Consider the following 19,249-nt stretch of genomic DNA (forward strand, 5'->3'; position numbering starts at 1 on the left):
GTCCACACGCATAGGGAAGCTGTTCCTGGCACCTACTCATTTCTGCTGTCCAGTCTCAAATCCAGGATCTTTTTGTTTAAATGGGGCACCCATATCTGCATGCAGTATTCAAGATGTGGGTGCACCAATGATTTAGACATAGACTATACAATCTTTTCTGTCTTAGTGCTTCCCTCATGAGTCCCAATGGTCTGGTAACTGGTTTGCTTGCTGCACATTGAGCAGATGTTTCCTTAGAACTACTCACAAGGATTCCAAGAGCTCTGGAGTAGTAAGAGCTATTTTATACCCCATCATTTTGTATGGCTAGTGGAGATTGCATTTTGCCATGTGCATCACTTTGCATTTCTCATCACGGCATTCCAGCTGCCCTCGCGTTGCCCAGTCACCCAGTTTCACGAGATCCCTTGGTAGCTCTTTGCAGTCAGCTATGGACTTAGCTATTTTGAATAATTTTGTATCCTCTGCAAATGTTGCCACCTACCTGTTCACCCCCATCTCTAGATCACTAGTTCCCAAACTGTGAGCCACAGCCCTCTGGTGGTCTGCAATGGTACTGCAGGAGGCCCATGGGACGTTTTAAATGTTTGCAGTGGGCACATACTTTCCTTTCCTTATTTTTCCCCTCCTTTGCTTTTTCTTTGTTTTCTTTCCTTACTTTTCCTTTTTCTTTTCTTGCTTTTCTTTTCCTTCTCCCTTGGGGATCTGTGAAATTTTAATACATTAAAAAGGGGTCCATAAGCTTGAAAAAGTTGGGACCCACTGCTGTAGATCAGTGTTTCTCAGCCTTTTTAAATAAAGTTCGCCTTTTTCAAAAAACAACCCCCCCCCAAATATAAGTACCCCTCAGTGGGGCAGAGAGAAGCAGATTAAAGTTTCCTCGGCCCCTGGCCAAAAAAAGGGGGGAGACCCCTTTCCCCCTCTTCTTCCCATGGCTCCATCCCTGTTCCACCCAGGGTTCAGCCACAGCCCCACAGCTGGAGGAGCCTGTGCCTGCACCATGGCAGGGCATGGGAACACCTCCCCTCCTAGGTGCTGGGACTTTGCCCCACATCCCCTGCACTTGTCCGGGCGATCTGCCCGGCATGCCTCCCCGGCATGTCTGCTGGAAAGCAGGGTCTGGTGTGTGGGCCTAGGACAGGGTTGGATTATGAGGACTCCTCTGCCAGGGATGGCACCAGGGGGCTAGTTGGGTCAGGTGGGAGGTTCTCTAGCCCTCCCCTGAAGTTCATAATTGAGATCTGCTCAAAGCACACGCTCCCGCCCCAGAGGGAACGCTTAGGCTATGTCTACACTGGCATGCTCTTGCGCCAGAGCTATGCAAATGAGGCTAAGCGTGGAATATTGCCCAGCCTCATTTGCATATCTGATGAGCCGCCATTTTGCGCAAGAAGGAGCTGTCTACACTGCCCCTTCTTGTGCAAGAAAAACCCTCTTGCGCAATGCCGCTACGCTGATTATTTTCAGGAAGAACAGCATTGCGCAAGAGGGTTTTTCTTGCGCAAGAAGGGGCAGTGTAGATAACTCTCTGCGCAAAAATGGCGGCTCATTAGATATGCAAATGAGGCTGGGCGCTATTCCACGCTTAACCTCATTTGCATAGCTCTGGCGCAAGATCGCGCCAGTGTAGACATAGCCTTCGGGCCCCAGAGCATGCGTGTGGGATGGGATGATGAGTTCGGGCTGCTCCGCCTTTGCCTGTTTGTTTAAGATAACAAACGGTTTGTCATTCAATTAACTGAAGGATCATTAGACCATCAAGAAAACAATGCCATCTCCGCAACTTAAAACTAGGCAACAACCTGTAGGAATAAATGGAGCGAGGAAAATAGGGGTGCGCTACAGGAGTCTGTACTGGGGCCAGTGCTGATCAACACACTCATAAATGACCTAGAGCAGTGGTTCCCAACTTTTTCGAGCTTACGGACCCCTTTTCAATGTACAGGTGATCCCTGACCTACGGCTCCCCATGCTGCATTTACTGCTGCCCTGCTCCGGGAGCCACAGGGCCCACCTACTGTCCAGCACAGCCCACGGGCTTCTGTCAGGAGCCGAGCTGCCACAGGAAAAGAGGTGCTGGTACGCACGGGGGAAATCCCATTCCCTTTCTGTGGGCTAGGAAAACCCTGTGGACAGTATGCTGGTCTGGGCAGCACCATCACAAAATAAGGCGATGGTGGGTGAGTTCTAGACTTTGGGATGGGCAGTAACCTGAACACTGCTGTGATTCTGGCTGTAAAGGACCATCGATCACCGGGCAGACTCAGCTGAGGGTATGTCTACACAGCAAAGTTTTTTCGGAAAAACGGCTGTTAAAAAAACAAAAACAAACACGTCCACCCTGCAGTCAAGTTCTTTAAAAAAAAAATTAGAACAGAGGGTTTTTTCCCCGACATCAGTAAACCTCTTTCTACGAGGAAGAATGCTCCCAGCATGGCGCTGTGGTTCTTAAAGGGGCCGCGACTGAATTTCAGCCCCAGCACTTTTTTTTTTTTGGCTCAACAAATTTACCTTTTCTTGGGGGTTTTTTGTTCAACAAGTTTGCCCCAGAATACCGGCACCATTTTTCTTACCAAAAAAAAGCACTGCCCCAGGTGAATTGCATGTTAGCTCTCCCACCAGATTTAAAACAAAGTTATTTACAAGATGAAAACAGGTACAAATATACAGCTACAACAAATCAATTAGTAACAGAAACACCTGGTCAGATGCTATATATGTCCTTGAGTGCTCACCCAGGTGAAGCAGTTAGGGATCTCCTGCTTATGGCTAGAAAGCCTTGCCTTTCTCAGGCTCGTGGTGTGAAAGCAGTTGCTGACAGAAATGCTGGAGACCCCGAGTTGCTGCCGCGCTTCTGCCTGGTGAGTTACAGACAGGCCCAACACAAGAGCTCCAACATGGAACAGGGATGTCAGAAATGAATTATTGAATGCTTGCGAGTGGCTGCAGCATTAAATACCTACTTTGGCACATAGGTGAGCCAGGCCGGCCCTAGCTCTGTATTTCTCCGTGTTCCATTCAGACACGGGGACTTTGGCATGATGTGAAACCTGTTCGGTGTGTCGCATCTAATCCTAACCCTGCCCTCTTCTATGCACTGGGCTCCGGGAAAGGAGCGAACAAACATCTCTTCTCTTACTCCCACGTGCCGGGCTCTAGGCGTCCCATGAACAGTTCAAATGGAGACCTGCTCCCTCGGCGGGTGCTGCACTATTGAAACTAAATGGAACATTGAAACCTGTTGAAAATGTCCCTGCTGTTCCGCAATGAGTCAGATGTGACAGCCAACAATGATCACGGTCAGGTTTTTCCAGGGCTAATTTCCATGACACTCCTGTGATTGGCCCCTTCCATGGCAGCCTGCTTTGCAGCTGTAAATGCATCCAGTTTGCTGCAGATCCAGCGCCTCTCGCTTGTGCACCGCAGGCTGCTGACCCCGTTCTCGTCGTTCAGATACGCGCAGTCACCGCCTCCTCGGATCCTGAACCTGCAGGGTAGAAGCCAGGGAGCAGGTGTCAGGCAGGATCTGGGTGTTTTCCATCAATCACAGGCAGGGGGCGACACTTGCACAGGGCAGGGAGCTGCTGCATTATAGCCCCCCTCAGTTCCCCTTCCTGCACCAGCATCAGGTCCCACCTCCTGGCAGCAGGGCGCAGCAGGGCCAGGCGAGGTTCCAAGATGAAAGAGGCTGGCAATGCAGGCAAAGGAAGGCATTGCCTTCCCAAAGTTGCATACACTGCCCTGGAGGAGGCTGCACTGTGCTACAGCCAGTCCTGCTCCCCGGCATCTGGGGAAGGCTGGGGGCCATGCAGCACGGCAGCTCTGGCCCTCATCTGGGGTTGAGTGGGACTTGACTGGAGGGCGGGGTGAAAAGTTGTGAAGGGGCATGGTTCCAGGAAAGGGGTGTGGCTTTGGGCAGAAGGGGCGGGGCTTCAGCAGCCTTCACCCATGGTCCATGTCAACCATTTCGAGGTACACAACATCCCCAGCAACAAGTTGTCCCCAGGCTCACTGTGTGTGGTGTGAAAAATGTTTTGTTTGTGTTGTGTCAAATTTGTTGCCTGTTATTTTCACTGGTTGACTCCTAGTTTTTGTGTTATGGGAAGGAGTAAATATCACCACGGCACTCTTTATTTTAGAAACCTCTATTAAACCCCCTCAGATGTCTCTTATCTAAGCGGAACAGTCATAGCCTTTTAAATCTCTTTTTGCTGCCCTTCTCTGTACCTTTTCCCATGCCAAGATATCTTTTCTGAAATAAAGTAACCAGGACGACACTCGGGATTCAAGTTTTGGGTCGACTGTGCATTTACAGACTGGCATTATATTTTCTATTTTATCTATTGTTTTTCTAATGATTCCTAAACATTCTGTTTGCTTTTTGACAGCTGCTGCACACTGAGGGTATGTCTAGATTACAGGGTTTTGTCGACAGAAGTTTTGTCGACAGATACTGTCGACAAAGCTTCCGTTGACAAAGAGCATCTAGACGACATCCAGTTCTGTCGACAAAGCAAGCTGCTTTGTTGATATAACAGTGCGGACGCAAAGGACAGATTAGATGCAATAGCGCCTTCTAGCGACAGAACTCTGTTGATAAAAAGGCGTCATTCCTCGTAGAATGAGGTTTACATACGTCGACAAAACTGCTGAGTTTTGTCGACGTTATGTCGACATAACTCAAAGGCAGTGTGGACGCAGGTATAGTTTTGTCGACAAAAGTCCACTTTTGTCGACAAAACCCTGTAGTCTAGACACACCCTGAGTGGATGTTTTCAGAGAATGATCCACAATAACTCCAAGACCTCTCTCTCGGGGGGGGATAGTTAATTTAGACCCCATCATGTTCTAAGTATACATTGGCTATGTTTCCCAATGTGCATTACTTTTCACTTCTCAATGCTGAATTTCATCGGCCACTTTTGTCATTGCATCTCATTGAAGTCAGCTTTGGTCTTAACTAGCGTGAGAAATTCTGCACATTTTGCTCCATCACCACCCTCCATGCCCTTTCCAGATCACATACGAAATGTCAAATAGCGCTGATACCTATGCAGATCCTTGGCAGACCTCAATATATTCCCCGCTTCAATGTGAAAAGTGACTGTTTATTCCTATCTTTGTTTCCTTTGGTTTAACTGGTTAGTGCTCCAAGGAGAGGGACCTTTCCTCTTATCTCACAACAACAGCTTGTTTTGTTTAAAAGTCCTTGGAGTGATACCTTGACAAATGCTTTCTGGAAATCTAAGGACACTCTATCTCCCTTGTGCACATGTTTGCGGATGCCCTTGTAGCTGTCTCAAACTGATGAGGCGTGATTCCCCTTTATAAAAGCCCTGTTGACTTCCCCAATTCACCCTGTTCAGTTATGTGTCTGATAATTCTGTTCTTTACCAGAGTTTCAGCCAATATGCCTGGTATTTATGTCAGATCTAGCAGCCTGTACTTTCCAGGTTTGTCTTTGGGGTGTTTAAAAAAAAAAAAAACACAGTCATATGGAACTGAGGCTAATGAAGGTTGTAAGTTGCAAAACCACAGTTAGTAATTATGCCGTTCCAAAGCAGAGTTCATTTAGAACTCTTGGATTTATCCCATCTGACCCTGGTGACCTACTGCTGTTTAATTTATTAATTGTTCCAAAAACTCACTTAGGGTGTGTCTACACTATAAAGTTAATTCGAACTAACAGACGTTAGTTCGAATTAACTTTGATAGGTGCTACACAGGCAAACCGCTAGTTCGAACTTAATTCGAACTAGCGGAGCGCTTAGTTCGAACTAGGCAAACCTCATTCTACGAGGACTAAGCCTAGTTCAAATTCACTAGTTCGAATTAAGGGGTGTGTAGCCACTTTATTCGAACTAGTGGGAGGCTAGCCCTCCCCAGGTTTCCCTGGTGGCCACTCTGGGCACCACCAGAGAAACTCTTCTGCCCCCCTCCCGGCCCCGGACCCCTTAAAGGGGCACGGGCTGGCTACGGTGCCCGTGCCAGGTACAAGCCTGCCAGCACCCAGCCAGGAGACCCTGCACCTAGCACGGCATGAGCCAGCCACCCACTGCCACTCAGCCCTCCGCCTCTTCCCGGGAGCAGGCTGGCGGCTCCCGGGAGCCTGCCCAGGGCCACAAGAGGTGGGTGCCCACTTGGTCTAGTGCAGACATCGTGGACCTCGTCCATGAACTCCGCACTAGGCACAGGAAAGTGGCCGGGTTGGGCAGGATAGCTGCCAGCCTGGCCATCCAGGAGCAGGTTTGCATGAAAATCAAGGTGGTCCACTGAGACCCCCGACCCTGAGCTTACAATGGCCGTACTGGGTCAGACCAAAGGTCCATCTAGCCCAGTAGCCTGTCTGCCAACAGTGGCCAACACTAGGTACCCTGGAGGGGATGGACCGAAGACAATGACCAAGCCATTTGTCTCGTGCCATCCATCTCCAGCCTTCCACAAACAGAGGCCAGAGACACCATTTCTACTCCCTGGCTAATACCACTCCATGGACCCAACCTCCATCACTTTATCTCACTTCTCTTTAAACTCTGTTCTAGTTCTAGCCTTCACAGCCTCCTGCAGCAAGGAGTTCCACAGGTTGACTCTTTGCTTTGTGAAGAACAACTTTCTGTTATTAGTTTGAAACCTGCTACCCATTCCTTTCCTTTGGTGTCCTCTAGTCCTTCTATTATGGGAACTAATGAAGAACTTTTCTGTATGCAACCTCTCCACACCACTCATGCTTTTAGAGACCTCTATCCTATCCCCCTTCCGTCTCCTCTTTTCTAAGCTGAAAAGTCCCAGTCTCTTTAGCCTCTCTTCATATGGGACCTATTTCAAACCCCTCATTATTTTAGTTGCCCTCCCCTCTGCCACCCTCTCTCTTCCCCTCTCCCACCTCCTTTTCCCAGTCTCCCCCAATTCTGTTCAATAAAGAGAGTTTCTATTTTTGACCACACGTGTCCTTTATTTTGTACATCAGGAAGGGGGGTTAGGGAGGGGTAAGTGGAAGGAGAAGAGGGAGGAATGGGGTACGAGCCCCCAATGGGGAGGACTGGGGTGGCTCTGCGGGCTGCTCGGGGTGGAAGCTCTCCTGCAGCCCCCCCAATTGCCCCCTCTGGATGGCAGCCTGCGGCAAGTGCAGCCGGTCTGATGGCCGAGTGCTGTGATGTGCCCAGTGTGGGCACTCAGGGCACTCCAAGCCAGGACTGCTTTGCAAGCGGGGAACCCCTGAGAACTGTCTGTCCGGGGTGGGGGTCGGGTCCCTTTAAGCACAGCCCTAGGCTAGCCTGAGGCAGCAGCTCCACGCTCTAAGTCCTATTCTGATGCTCTGCTGGCACTGCTTCCGGCCATCCTTAACCCCGGTTCAGGGTCCACTCTGTGTGGACATGCTAGTTCGAATTAGCAAAACGCTAATTCAAACTAGTTTTTAAGTCTGGATGCGCTAATTCGAATTAGCTTAGTTCGAATTAACTAATTCGAACTAAGTTAGTTCGAATTAGCGCTGTAGTATAGACATACCCTTACTGATGCTTCAATCTGAGACTATTAATCATATTCGACACCTAAAAAGAATGGCTCAGAAGTGGGGCTCTTCTCCCACATAGTGAAGACCAGTACAAAGAATTCACACAGCATCTCTGCAATGGCCTTGTTTTGAGGGCCCCTTTAACACCTCAAAAGTCAAGTGGCCTTGCTGACTGCTATAAATAAAAACAATTGCTGTTCGTTTGTCTCTTTAGCCTATGGCTCTTCAAATTCTGCCGGGCCTGCCCTAACTTATTACACTTTAATATTTGACTTGCCAGAGTTTATGCATTTTCACTATGATTAGACTTCCTAGTTTTAAAGCCTTTTTTTTTTTTGCCTCTAAGTGCCACTTTTACGATGCTGTTTAGCCATGGTGGCAATGCTTAGAGTTTTAATGGGAGGGTATAGACTTAATTGGAGTCTTTGTTATAGTGTTTTAAAATCATTTCCAGGCAGTCTGTGGCCTTTCACCTAGTGACTGTTCCCTTTAAATTTCCACTGAGCTAGACTCACATTTTTGGGCTCCATGCTACAGGGCAGGCTGCTAGGAGTCCACAGCTGACCCCAGACTCGGCTGCCCCTTTGAAATGCACGGAGGCGGCAGTTTCAAAGGGGCAGCTGCCTCACAGCTAATCCACAGATCAGCTATGTGGAGGGCTGCCCCTTTAAAACGCCGCCTCCATGCATTTCAAAGGAGCAGCGGCTGTGGAGCTCGGAGCTCAGCTGGGGACTGTCCAGATGATCCCAGGCTCCCTGCGGCACTTCCCTGGAACCTGGGATCAGCCGGGGAGTTCCCAGCTGACCACGGGTTCCGGGGAAGTACCATGTGGAACCCGGGTTCCAAAGAAATTCCGCAGGGGCCCTGGGATCAGCTGGGAAGTCCCCAGCTGACTCCAGGCTCCACGACTGCCTCTTTGAATTGCACAGAGGCTGTGTTTTAAAAGGGGCAGCTGTGCAGCAGCCGCCTTGAGGTTTCAAAGTGGCAGCGCTGCCACTCTGAGGTACCCCTCCGCCCCCCCTTTGCTGCCTCTATCTTATAGAGGCAGCAAGAGGGAGGGATATCGACTAGCCTTTAACATCCTTAACTCCGGCGCTGCTGAACCTCGACCAGAAAGCAGCTGAGGTGCTAGGCCAGCCAGCCAGGGTCCTCCAGTGCTGTTCTCTGGGTGGGGTGGGGGGGGGAGCTGCTCCCTTGGAGCTAGGCTAGTGCAAACACTGATCACTGATTTAGCTGTGTTAACGCTGAGCCCTTTGAGTGACTGGCCCCAACCCTCTTTCCAAAGCACCCCAAGGGAAACCAGATTCCCCCAGCCCAGCTCTTCAGAGCAGTGCCGTGAGGTTCTCCGCTCCTCAGGCCAGCTCAGTGGGGAAGGAACAGAGGGGGGCAGGATACCCCTAGGGCTGGCAGCTCAGGCCCAGCACCACCCTGCGAGAAGCTGTAAGTCTCAGGCAGACACTGGCTTGCACCCATCACGAACACACCGAGCACACACGCTCCGAGCGCTCTCTGGCTGTTCCCACAGCCCTGGCTGGGGGCTCGGCCTGAACTCGGTACCTCACACACCAGGGAGCTCACAGAGAGGGGGGCAAAGACTCACAGGTGGTTGAATTCGGTGCCATTGGCCCATTTCCAGAGCTGCCCCGAGTCCTTCCGGAGGCCGATCCAGTGGTCGGGTTTGCCTTTGTAGCGCAGCATGAAAGCCTAGAACAGCAGAGGGGGAGGCGGCATTAGGGCCTGGCCGGGGAACCCCAGGGATGCACAAAAACTCTCTGAGTGTTCCCAGGGGGTGGCTGGGGATTTCCCCTTCGCCCTTGCTCTGCTCTGGGTAATTCAGTATCAGCCCTCCCCCGCCAAAGACAGCTCCCCCCCACCCCAATTCTGGGCCAGGCTCTGTGTGAAACCCTCACCTGACAGAGCACCTGGGCTCCCACTAGCCCTCTCTGGGGAAGGTGAAACACACAATCTGCATGGGGGAGGAGGCCAGGACTGAGAGAAGACGCCCCCTCCTTGTCACCCAGGAGGGGCCGGGGCCAGATGAAACCTAGATTTCGACCAGCCCCCAGGAGGCACCGAGTCCAGCCCCCTGCCCAAAGCAGGACCAACCCCCAACTCGATCATCCCAGCCAGGGCTTTGTCAAGCCGAGACTTAAACACCTCTAGGGATGGAGATTCCACCCCTCCCTAGGGAACCCAGCCCAGGGCTTCCCCACCCGCCTAGGGAAATACTTTGTCCTAATATCAAACTGCAACCTGAGCTTAGGGTTTCTCCCTCTCTTCAGCCAGCTGCTCTTTGCTCTACAGAGGAGCTGTGTCCTCCCCCACCCTCCATGCAGCTTGACAGGTCAAGAGCTCAGCCTGAGAGAGGGGCCGTCCCCTGTGGAGTGTGTGGGGGGAGAACCAGCCATCACACCCTGACACCAGAGGTGCCCTGGGCCCAGCCAGGCTGGGCATTCAGCAGCAGGGAAGCCCATTGGCTCTGGGCTCTGAGCCCAGGCCCTGCTGCAGCCGCTGAGCCCAGGCCAGGCCAGGGTGACGAGTCTCTCACCAGCTCCTGCAGGGTGTCGATCCCAGCCAGGGAAGCGCTGAGGGCAGAGCAGTTGCTCCGGCTGTCGGTCCAGCTCCCTTCGCCCTCGGAGAAGGAGTAGCATTTCCCACGGTACCCGACCCAGCCGTCCGGGCACAAGGGGCCAGCCGGGGGGCACCCGTCAGCAAGGGCAGGTTTAGCTCTCTGCACTGAGAATGAGACAGTCACAGGGGCTGAGAGTGGGACACAAGGGGGACACAGGGAAATCAGCCCCGGCACCTGAGACACCACAACCCCCAGCAGGAGGCAGCCAGGAGGATGCTGGGAATCCAATCGAGGGAGGAGCAGTTACCGGGGACGATGGGTCCGGGACCTACCCCAGCTGCAGTTACCGGGGGCCAGCAGGGGAGAACAATTCATGGGTAAGGCATCCAGTTTAGCACTCTTGGCCAGGGCTGTTATCCCAAGGAATCCTGCAGACCTGGGGTACTTTCCCCCTGCTCTGCGCTTGGCTTCCCAGGATAGGAACCAACCCCAAATCCGTCCAGAGACTGAGTGCCTTCTGCCTGGGACCAGCCAGCCGAGCCAGACACAGAGGGATGGAGGTATTTGCTGCCCCAGACCAAACATCTACCCTGCAGCTCACCCGTTGGCCCAAGCCCCATAAGCCAGCGTCAGCTGACATGAGCCAGCCACAACTGTGAAAGTCTAATTGTGAGTTAATTGACAGTCTAATTGGGAAAGTACTTCGAGTGGCCAAGAATCACAGGACTGGGTGGAACTGTGAGAGGTCACTGAGTCCAGTCCCCTGCCCTCCCGGCAAGACCATACATCCATCTAGATCACCCCAACAGGTGTTTCTTTGACCTGCTTTTAAAAGTTTCCAGTGGTGGAAATCCCACAACTTCCCTAGGCAACTTACTCCAGTGTTTAACAGGCAAGAAGTTTTTCCTAATGTCTAACTTAGACCTCCCTTGCTTCAGTTTAAGCCCATTGCTTCTTGTCCTGTCCTCAGAGGCCCAGGAGAACAAATTTTTTCCCCCTTCTCCTTATAACATCCTTTTAGATACGTGAAAACCGCTCTCATGTCCCCTCTCAGTCTTCTCCTTTCCAAACTAAACAAGCCCAGTTCTTTCAGCCTTCCCTCACAGGACATGTTCTCTAGACCTTTCATCATTTTTCTAGCTCTGGACCCTCTCCAGTTTTTCCACATCTTTTCTGAAATGTGGTGCCTGGAACTGGACACAATACTCCAGTTCAGGCCTAACCAGCGCAGAGTAGAGCAGAAGAATGACTTCTCGCGTCTTTCTAAAAACACACCTGTGAATGCAGTCCAGAATCATGTTTGCTTTTTTTGCAACAGTGCCACACTGTCGACTCATGTTTACCTTGTGGTCCACTATGACTACTAGATCCCTTTCTGCCGTACTCCTTCCTAGGCAGGTACTTCTCTTTTTTGTAGGCTAACAATGGAGGGTTCTTTCCTAAGTGGAGTATTTATTGAATTTCATCCTGTTCACCTCAGACCATTTTTATAGATCATTTTGAATTTTAACCCTTGCCCCCCAAACACTTGCAACCAATGTTCCCTCTAATCTCTTCCATCCAGGTGTGGAGTCATTTTTATGTGTTTACTCCCCCGCCATTCGACATGTTAGATATTGTGGTTTTTTGTAACTGTGTAGCCACAACAATGTTTAGCATTTACATGGTTACTAAAATACTCCCTGGAGGCGGGGGCAGGGTCCCAGCTCCACTCCTAGGGAACCCCCTGCCGCTCTACGCTGCTTCCTCTGTGGGAGGCAGCATGGGGAAAATAATTCATGGGTAAGATGTCCAGCTTAACACTCTTGGCTATAACAGGAATTCCGCAGGGTGGGGACACATTTCCCCCTGCTCTGCGTTTGGCTTCCCAGGAGAGGAACAAACTCCAAACCCTTCCAGAGACTGGCAAGTCCAGTTCCCACTTGCCTCCTTCACCCTCCACACTGCTGCCTCTCTATCAGAGGCAGCAGCTCGGGGTGGGGTCAGGTGGGTCCGCAGGATCCGGTACTTGGGGGGAGCTGTCTTAAAGGCTAGACTTATCGGTTGATCCAAACGACTACACGCACCTTCCCCCTCGAGGCAGCCGCGGGAGGGAGGTGGCTCTGCAGGAACTGGCTCCCATCTTCGCTCCCACTTGCTGCCTCTGTATCAGAGGCAGCAAAGGGAGGGAGTGCACGTTGTCATTTGGCTTAACCCATAAGCTTAAGCACGTTGGTTAATTGTTTAAACAGCTGTACACTAACATCCCTAATTGATAAGCCCTGTGTTTGCCCTTTTTCAATCTTCTGGAATCTCTCCCGTCCTCCATGCCTTGTCAAAGGCGGTAGCTAAAGGCTCAGCTCTCTTTTCAGTCAGCCCCCTGGAGCTCTAGGATGCATTTCACCCGGCGCTGGTGATTTGAAGCCATCTAACTTGTGTAAGTCATTTTTAACTTGCTCTTGCTTTATTTTAGCTTCTGAAGCTGGGCCATTTTCAGGGACATTCACTATGTTAGACATCCAATGGCCACCAACCCTCTTGATGAAAACCAAAACAAAGAAATCATTAAGCACCTCTGCTATTTCCACCTTTTCTGGGTTCCCCCCTTCCCCGAGGAACAGGCTGCCCCTGTCCTCGGTCTTTCTCTTGCTTGCAATGTATGTGTAGCATGTTTTCTTGGTACCCTCTATGTCTCCAGCTAGTCTGATCTCGTTTGATACCTTGGCTTTTCTAATTTTCAAATGTGATAACTTGATTCACCTCCTACACACAGACCTTTCTTCCCCTAAATACGGCTGCTAAAAGGAAACTCCCTGGAAGCCTGCACTGTGGTGTAACCCTTTCAGCACCAGAGAGAGCAGCAGTCAGGTCTGGAGTTGCCAGGTGTCCTGGATTGGCCCAGACAGTCTGGTATTTGCGGCCTCTGTCCACTAGAAAAATACCGGACATGTATTGGACGGAAGGTCACATGGGACATTCTTCCTCTGCCACATCTGGGAGGGGATTTAAAGATGCAGTGACTCTTTTTTTTTTTTTTGCAGATTTTTTGTGCTCAACAACTTTGCCCCTCCCCCCTTTTTTTGTTTTGCTTAACCAATTTTTTTCCTGCCATATTCAGTATTTTTTGTGAAAGCATTTGGCAACCCTAGTCGGGTCACCCATAACCAGGGCTCACCGAGCTGCAGCAAGCCCTGCTCTCCAGCCGTGCTGTCCGGCGTTCTGCGCATGTGCAGATCGCCCAAACCCGGCTCTTCCAGGATGTAACCTACTCGCCACGGGCGAGTAGATTACATAGTTTGTCGAGCCCTGCCCATAACTCACACTACAGAGCTATGAGAAAAGTCTGTGCAGCGAGTCAATAACCAGAGGCAGGATTATTAGGGTCACTATGGCAAGAACTGCTAACCCACTCCAACCCTATATTAGTGATTTCCTCCTCCCTCTCCCCTGAATCACTCCTGCTCACAATCAGCGGCATGGAGATTGCATGTCTGCTTGCTGGGGCCCGGAGGAGTCTGACGTCAAACTCTCCAGCCATTTTTGTGCACGTCAGGTTTTCTGTTCATGTTGCACCACAGTGACTCTGTGGCTGGTTCTGAAGCAGGGTCTATGCAGCGGGGAGTCACTAGCAATGCGGGGCCCTTCCCAGGTCACTCGGTGGGTACCACGCAGGGCTAGTGGCGGTTAGGGATGTAAGTGCATAGTCAATTAACCAATAAGCCAAAGCTTATCGGCTCATGCTGTAGACGACACACATTTCCCCCGCCCCTTGCCAGTAAGTTTTTTAGCAGGCTGACCTGCAGCCCGGCTCAGTCCTGGCTGGCGATGGGTCCGGGACCTACCCCAGCTGCGGCTCTGCATTTAAAGTGTGTTAGGAGCCAGGTGGGCAGGCAGCTGCGCTCAGTTGTGGCTCATGCTGTGTCTGGGAGCTCAGATCCCCACTAGACAGGGGCTGCTGCCACCCCACACTGCTGCCTCTTTATCAGAAGCAGCCGTGTGTGGCAACAGGCAGCTGGTCCACAAGGGGAGCTGGTTTTTAAAAGGGCTCCCCTCCCGGACCAGCTCCCGCCTGGCACCCTGTGCTGCGGCCGCTGATACAGAGGCAGCAGCGCGGAGTAGCAGGCGGACTCCTCAGGACTGGAGCGCACTGGCTGCCGGGCCCGCCCACGGGGACTATAGAACAGTCGATTAACCAATAAGAATTCATGAGGTTCCTCGACTATTCGATTAACGGATACATAACATCCCTAGTGAGGGTGTCTGTGCTGCGCCCCACGGCTCATTGCAGTGACAGGGCAGCATCTCCCAGGCCGGCTGTGGGCTCGAAGCAGGGATGCAAGGCGAACAGACTGGTACCTCAGGACGACATGCAGAAGGCAAACAGCTCTGCACCTTCATCCATTCCCCACCCCCACTTTGCAGGGATATCACTGCCTGTGCATGGCCCTTACCAAGAGCAACCTGGAGCCACATTGCTCAGAAATCTGCGCACAGGAACTACTCAGCGAGGGCCCAGGGAGGGGGCAGGAGGAAGCTCTGGGAGGAGCATCCTCCAGTGACCCTCTGTCCCAGAGGCGGGAGCCAGATAGGCCAGGAGGAGATGCGGGGGCAGCTCCAGGGGGCGGGGAAGCACAAACAGAGGGGCAGGGAGAACCCACCTGCTAGGAGTGCAATGATGCTAGCGATGGAGGCTGAGAAGGTGGCGGCGAGGGCCACTGAGAGGGCGATGGTACATTCCTTGGAGACACATTTCCAGGAGTTACCACGATGATCTGAAACAGAGAGACCTGTCAGGCAGGGCCATGGGAGCCAGGGCAGAACCTTATTCCTCTTGGGCGGGGTGTGTGTGTGTGTGAAGAGGCTCCCCCCCCCCTTTGGTCTAAAACAGGGGTGACCAACCCGTTGGAGACCAAGAGCCAAAATAGCAGTGGATGGAATGTGAAGAGCCATGTACCGGAGGGGAAGGGGAGGAGGTGTTGAGGGAAAAAAAAAAAAAAAGCAGCCGGGGGGGAAAACAAGTGCTGGTACACTGCCCCAGGGCATACTGGCACCAAAAAAGGGGAACCAGAGTCAGACACCGCCCGCCCCCCAACCCAACCCCCCTCCTCCCCAATCTAATGCCCGGATCCAGGAGCTGCCGCCACACACCCCTCTCTGCAGGCACAGGGCACATGCGCCAAGTGTCCAGCCTTGAGCACACGCTGGCTGGGACGCCAAGCATGAGGGGCGGGGGGAAAGGGGACGTGAGCCTGAGCAGAGCGGCAGCCGCGAGCACACGCTGGAATGTGGCTCAGAGCAGCTCGGCCGTGAGCAGCCTTGTGCGGAGCAGCCAGCCTGATGATAATTTTTTAATACAAACATTTAATCGCGAGCCTCAATTTTTTCATCAAAGAGCCGCACACGGCTCACGAGCAGCGGGTTGGTCACCCTGGGTCAAAAACATCCTCACGCCCCCTGGCCCAACCAAGACGGGCTCACCCCCACAGTCCCCCACTGGCCCCAGGCAGCCCTGCCTCCTCCACTGTCCTCCTCCCAGGTCCAAGGCACTATCTGCTGTCACCTGGGACTCTGGAGGTGAGAGACTGCACATACTTCCCCAGTGAGTCACACCCAGCCTCCCTCTCCTCATGCTGCAGGACCTGGGGAAACTGAGGCACACCCCCACACAGCGTCCTTACAGAGCCACATAGGACAGTAGGATCCCATAGAACCCCATAAGACACACAGTGGATGCAACACCAGAGAGAAGATAGGATTACAACAGCAGACAGCACCCCCACTACATCACCTCTCTGCCCCCTTCGAGACCAAACTGAGCAGGGCCCCTCCGCCTGTGGACATTTGGGCCCCCATCAGCTGTGACATTGGCCCTCTCCTTAGCTGGGCCCGCCACGGTGGCATCCTGCAGGAGCCGGCTCCACCTGGTTCGGCTGCTGGACGACTTTGAGGGGCCGGTGCGGGCCCACTCTTTGCGGTTGTCCCAGCCCTTCCTCTTCCCTTGGGCTCTGCCCAGGCTCTCACCTCACTGGCTGCCCCCAGGCAGGGGCTGGCCTAGAACACGCCCCGGTCTGTCCATCCAGCAACGGGCAAGATAGGCTAGTGGGTGGGGCTGCAAGACTGTCGTAACCAAGTTTTGCTCCCTGTGCTTGCGTCCCTAGAATGTGCAGGGGGACCATGGCCGCGCTGTGACTGGATGCCGGGGGAGCACACGGCTCTCCCAGCCAATGGGGTGCGCAATCAACACCCATCTCATTTCATGAGCCCCACCTTTGTGTTGGGGGCAGAGGGAATCTAAGGCCCAGGAATCAGTTGTGGCCCCCGGCTTGCCTGGATCCAGCCCCCGAAAGGCTTGAAGATCCCCCACCCCACCCCCAGCACTGGGGAGCCAGTACTGGTGTCTAGCCACGCCCTCATCTCTCTGCAGGGCTGGAGCACCCCAAATTTACTAGCCTGGGCCCCCCTAGGCTCTGCTGTGCCAGAAGAAAGTGGGGAAGGTCTTTCTCCTTCTCAGTCAGGGGCCACCTCAGTGAGGTTTTGGGTTTCAGTGTCCCTCCCCTCACTTTTGAGCAGCTCCTGACTGATTTTTCTGCAGGTCAGAGGCCCCCAGCCAAATAAAGGTTCCCCACCCACCATATGTGCTTAGTAACACCAGCAGGAGAAGAAACAACACACGTGAAAAAAAATCAGTGAAATGTGGCAACCTTGTGCATGGGGAAACGTAAACAAAACGTTTCACGGACCACATGTGCCCCCCCCCCCAGGCAGTAAGACGCCCATCACTGTGTCAGTTCCTCCTTCCTGCCTGGGAGAGGCGCCCGGGGGCTCAGGCAGGCTGGGGCTGGCAGAACAGCCCCTCCCCTCTCAGACCAGCACCAGGGCACAGAGATAAGGACCCGCCTGGTCCAGGGGCAGGAGCTCCCCCTCTTCATGCTCGCTCTGCCCTTTACCCAGCATCAGCTGCCCCCACCCTTGGTCAGTGTCTGTCCCCACACACGGGGTCTCACCCGGGCACCATGCAGCCAAAGGGGGAGAAGAAGCCAGGCCGAGAGGAATCAGGGCTGTCACAGGGGGTCTGACCCACCAGCCCAAACAGCCCCTGCCCAGCGCTGTGTGCCCAGTCAGCTGCTGGGAGCCAGGGATCGGGGTCCTGGGAGGATCCAGGTCCTGCTGGCCACAGGATAGGGGCTGGGAAGCTGCTACTGCCACTGAGAAGCTGGTCCCCTGGGGTCAGTCTGTGTCCCTCCTGCCCGGTCCCAGGCAGGGACACCCCATTACCTGGCTCCCCTCCCGTCTTTTGGTGCCCATCGGTATCAATATGCGGCGCTTGGCTCTGGGTGCTCCCATCCGGGACAGACTCAGGGTCTCTCTCCAGCCCGTTCCCAGCCCGTGCCCGGCTGCCGGAATCTTCGCTGCTCCCCCCGGAGTCACTTTCATGAAATGCCTTGGGTGGCTTGTCGCGCTTAGCGGAGCTTGCTGCTTGTCCCATTGTCCCTGGCTAGGGATGGCCAGGCTGCAGGTGCTGGGTGCGGATCTGTCCCACTCTGTTCTGGACTCCCTGGCCACGCTGGAAACCCAGATGCAATAGATGAGGGGTGGAGGAGGTGGAGTTTGGGGGAGGTCTGGGTCCCAAACCAGCAGCCTCGCCCCTGCCGGAGGCGGTGCCATGGTGGTTAAACCCTCTTAAATCCCTTCCCCCTCTGCCCCCAAAGGGCTTCACGGACTGGATCGGCTCCCCTCGGCCAGGACCTGCCCACGCGTGACACACACTCCCACGGGGGAGCAGAGCCCTACACTCTCCCCCCCAGGAACAGGAGGGAGCGGACAAACGCGCGGGGGTTGGAACCGCGACGCCCAGCCGGGGTGTCTTAGCACGAAGGGGAAGTGGTACTGCTCCCAGCCATCCGCACACACGCGTGGGGGGGGGGGGACTAGACGGGTCAGGGGGCCCGCAGCAAAACCAGCTCCCTTCTCCTGCCCCGCCCCATCCCCTGCTGGCATCTTCCCAGCTCGGTCCCTCCAGCCCCAGCGCCGTCTCTCACCCCAGCGACTCGCGGGGAGCGGAGCTTTTGCCGATGGCCGCTGCAGGGGGCCCGAGCTGAGTTCCAGCTGCGCCCGGGGCCGCCAGCTGCTGCGCTGCGCTGCGTTCTATGCTGCGCTGCGCCCCCCGCCCGCATCTGCTTTGCGCAGGATCTGCGCTCTGCAGTTTCTTTAGCCTGCGGCGGCTGCTCCTCTTGTTTTTCTTTTTTTCCTGCACCTCCCCGCGCCTGAGAGCCGGGCCCCTGCGCCTGCGCGCTGAGGTCTCTGCAAACGCGCAGCTGCGTGGGATTATTTTGGTTCTTCTTTCCACGCAGTTTCCCCTGCAAGAGCGGGAGCGGGGTGAGCCGTGAACGCTTCGTGCAACGGCGTCTGCTCTTGGAAAGCCCAAATCCTCTCCCCCCGCCACGGCCCGGCGGGACCTGGGGGCGCCAGCTCAGGATTGGGGGGGGGGGCGCAGAAGCGGGAGGGGGACCCTGGCTGTTCAGGGAGTGAAGCGGGGGGCTTCTGGCTGCAACAACCACAGCACAGCCTGTGTGGGAAGCGAAACACGGTGCATTGTCCCAGCTGAGGGGGGGAGGAGGGTCCCCGCTTGAGCCTGCTACCCCCTCCCCCCACACAAACACACCGGGGACACTGGGAACGCCCTTGTCCCTGCGCCCAGAGACTAGGCTCCGCGAAGAGCGGGCTTGGGGGGCTGTTGGGATAAGGAAGGGTGGAGCAGGAAGCAAACACAGTGATGGGGGGGGGGAGAGGCTTGAAGGAGGCAGAAGAAAAAAGGAAAAGGGGGCAGCCCCCTAGTGACCGGAACAGAGCGAACACAGAGCTGGGAACCAGCCCCTCAGCCATGGCCCCTGGGGGGAGGGGGGCAGGGGCCCCTGAGAGGTAAAGCACTCTTGGGGCTGGGGGTCAGAGTTGCACCTTGCAGCCCGGCCCCCCCACCATGCACCATGGAACCTAAACACCAGCTCCCCCAGCAGCATGGAGCCAGGATGGAGGGGGGGGGGGGTTGCTGCCACACAGAGACACCCAGGCAGCGTGTTAGCAGGGGAAGAGATATGAGGTCAGGGGTGTGTTTGTACCATGTTCCTACCTACCCCAGAGCCACTGATGCCAGGACCCAGTAGCACAGGGCAGAAGCTGAGGTGGAA

General features: G+C 54.2%; 1 protein-coding gene across 2 annotated transcripts; it reads right to left on the reverse strand.

Moving 5' to 3' along the window:
* Positions 1 to 1,559: 1,559 nt before the first annotated feature.
* On the reverse strand, positions 1,560 to 18,351 carry LOC142823099 (C-type lectin domain family 2 member E-like). Of its 2 annotated transcripts, none has more exons than XM_075913395.1 (6): positions 18,104 to 18,351; positions 17,340 to 17,628; positions 14,723 to 14,836; positions 10,062 to 10,273; positions 9,114 to 9,217; positions 1,560 to 3,487 (listed from the first exon to the last, which is right to left on the reverse strand). In XM_075913395.1, the coding sequence occupies exons 2-6, from the start codon at positions 17,548 to 17,550 to the stop codon at positions 3,301 to 3,303; spliced, it is 828 nt and encodes a 275-aa protein (XP_075769510.1). In that variant the 5' UTR covers positions 17,551 to 17,628; positions 18,104 to 18,351; the 3' UTR covers positions 1,560 to 3,300. The 2 variants fall into 2 exon arrangements, with proteins under 2 accessions (XP_075769510.1, XP_075769511.1); XM_075913396.1 differs by having other exon boundaries at positions 1,562 to 3,487; positions 10,062 to 10,249; positions 18,104 to 18,348.
* Positions 18,352 to 19,249: the final 898 nt, after the last annotated feature.

This window comes from Pelodiscus sinensis, chromosome 32 (genome assembly GCF_049634645.1).
Source record: "Pelodiscus sinensis isolate JC-2024 chromosome 32, ASM4963464v1, whole genome shotgun sequence".
NCBI classification, from domain to species: Eukaryota; Metazoa; Chordata; order Testudines; family Trionychidae; genus Pelodiscus; species Pelodiscus sinensis.

What these genes read in the sequence shown, in the direction of transcription:
- LOC142823099 (XM_075913395.1), bottom strand. Translation starts at nt 17,550, where the DNA reads ATGGGACAAGCAGCAAGCTCCGCTAAGCGCGACAAGCCACCCAAGGCA. An exon ending in AAAGACGGGAGGGGAGCCAG is followed by an intron (nt 14,837 to 17,339) that starts GTAATGGGGTGT and finishes TCTCTGTTTCAG; the next exon opens with ATCATCGTGGTAACTCCTGG. An exon ending in TCGACACCCTGCAGGAGCTG is followed by an intron (nt 9,218 to 10,061) that starts GTGAGAGACTCG and finishes CTGCTGTTCTAG; the next exon opens with GCTTTCATGCTGCGCTACAA.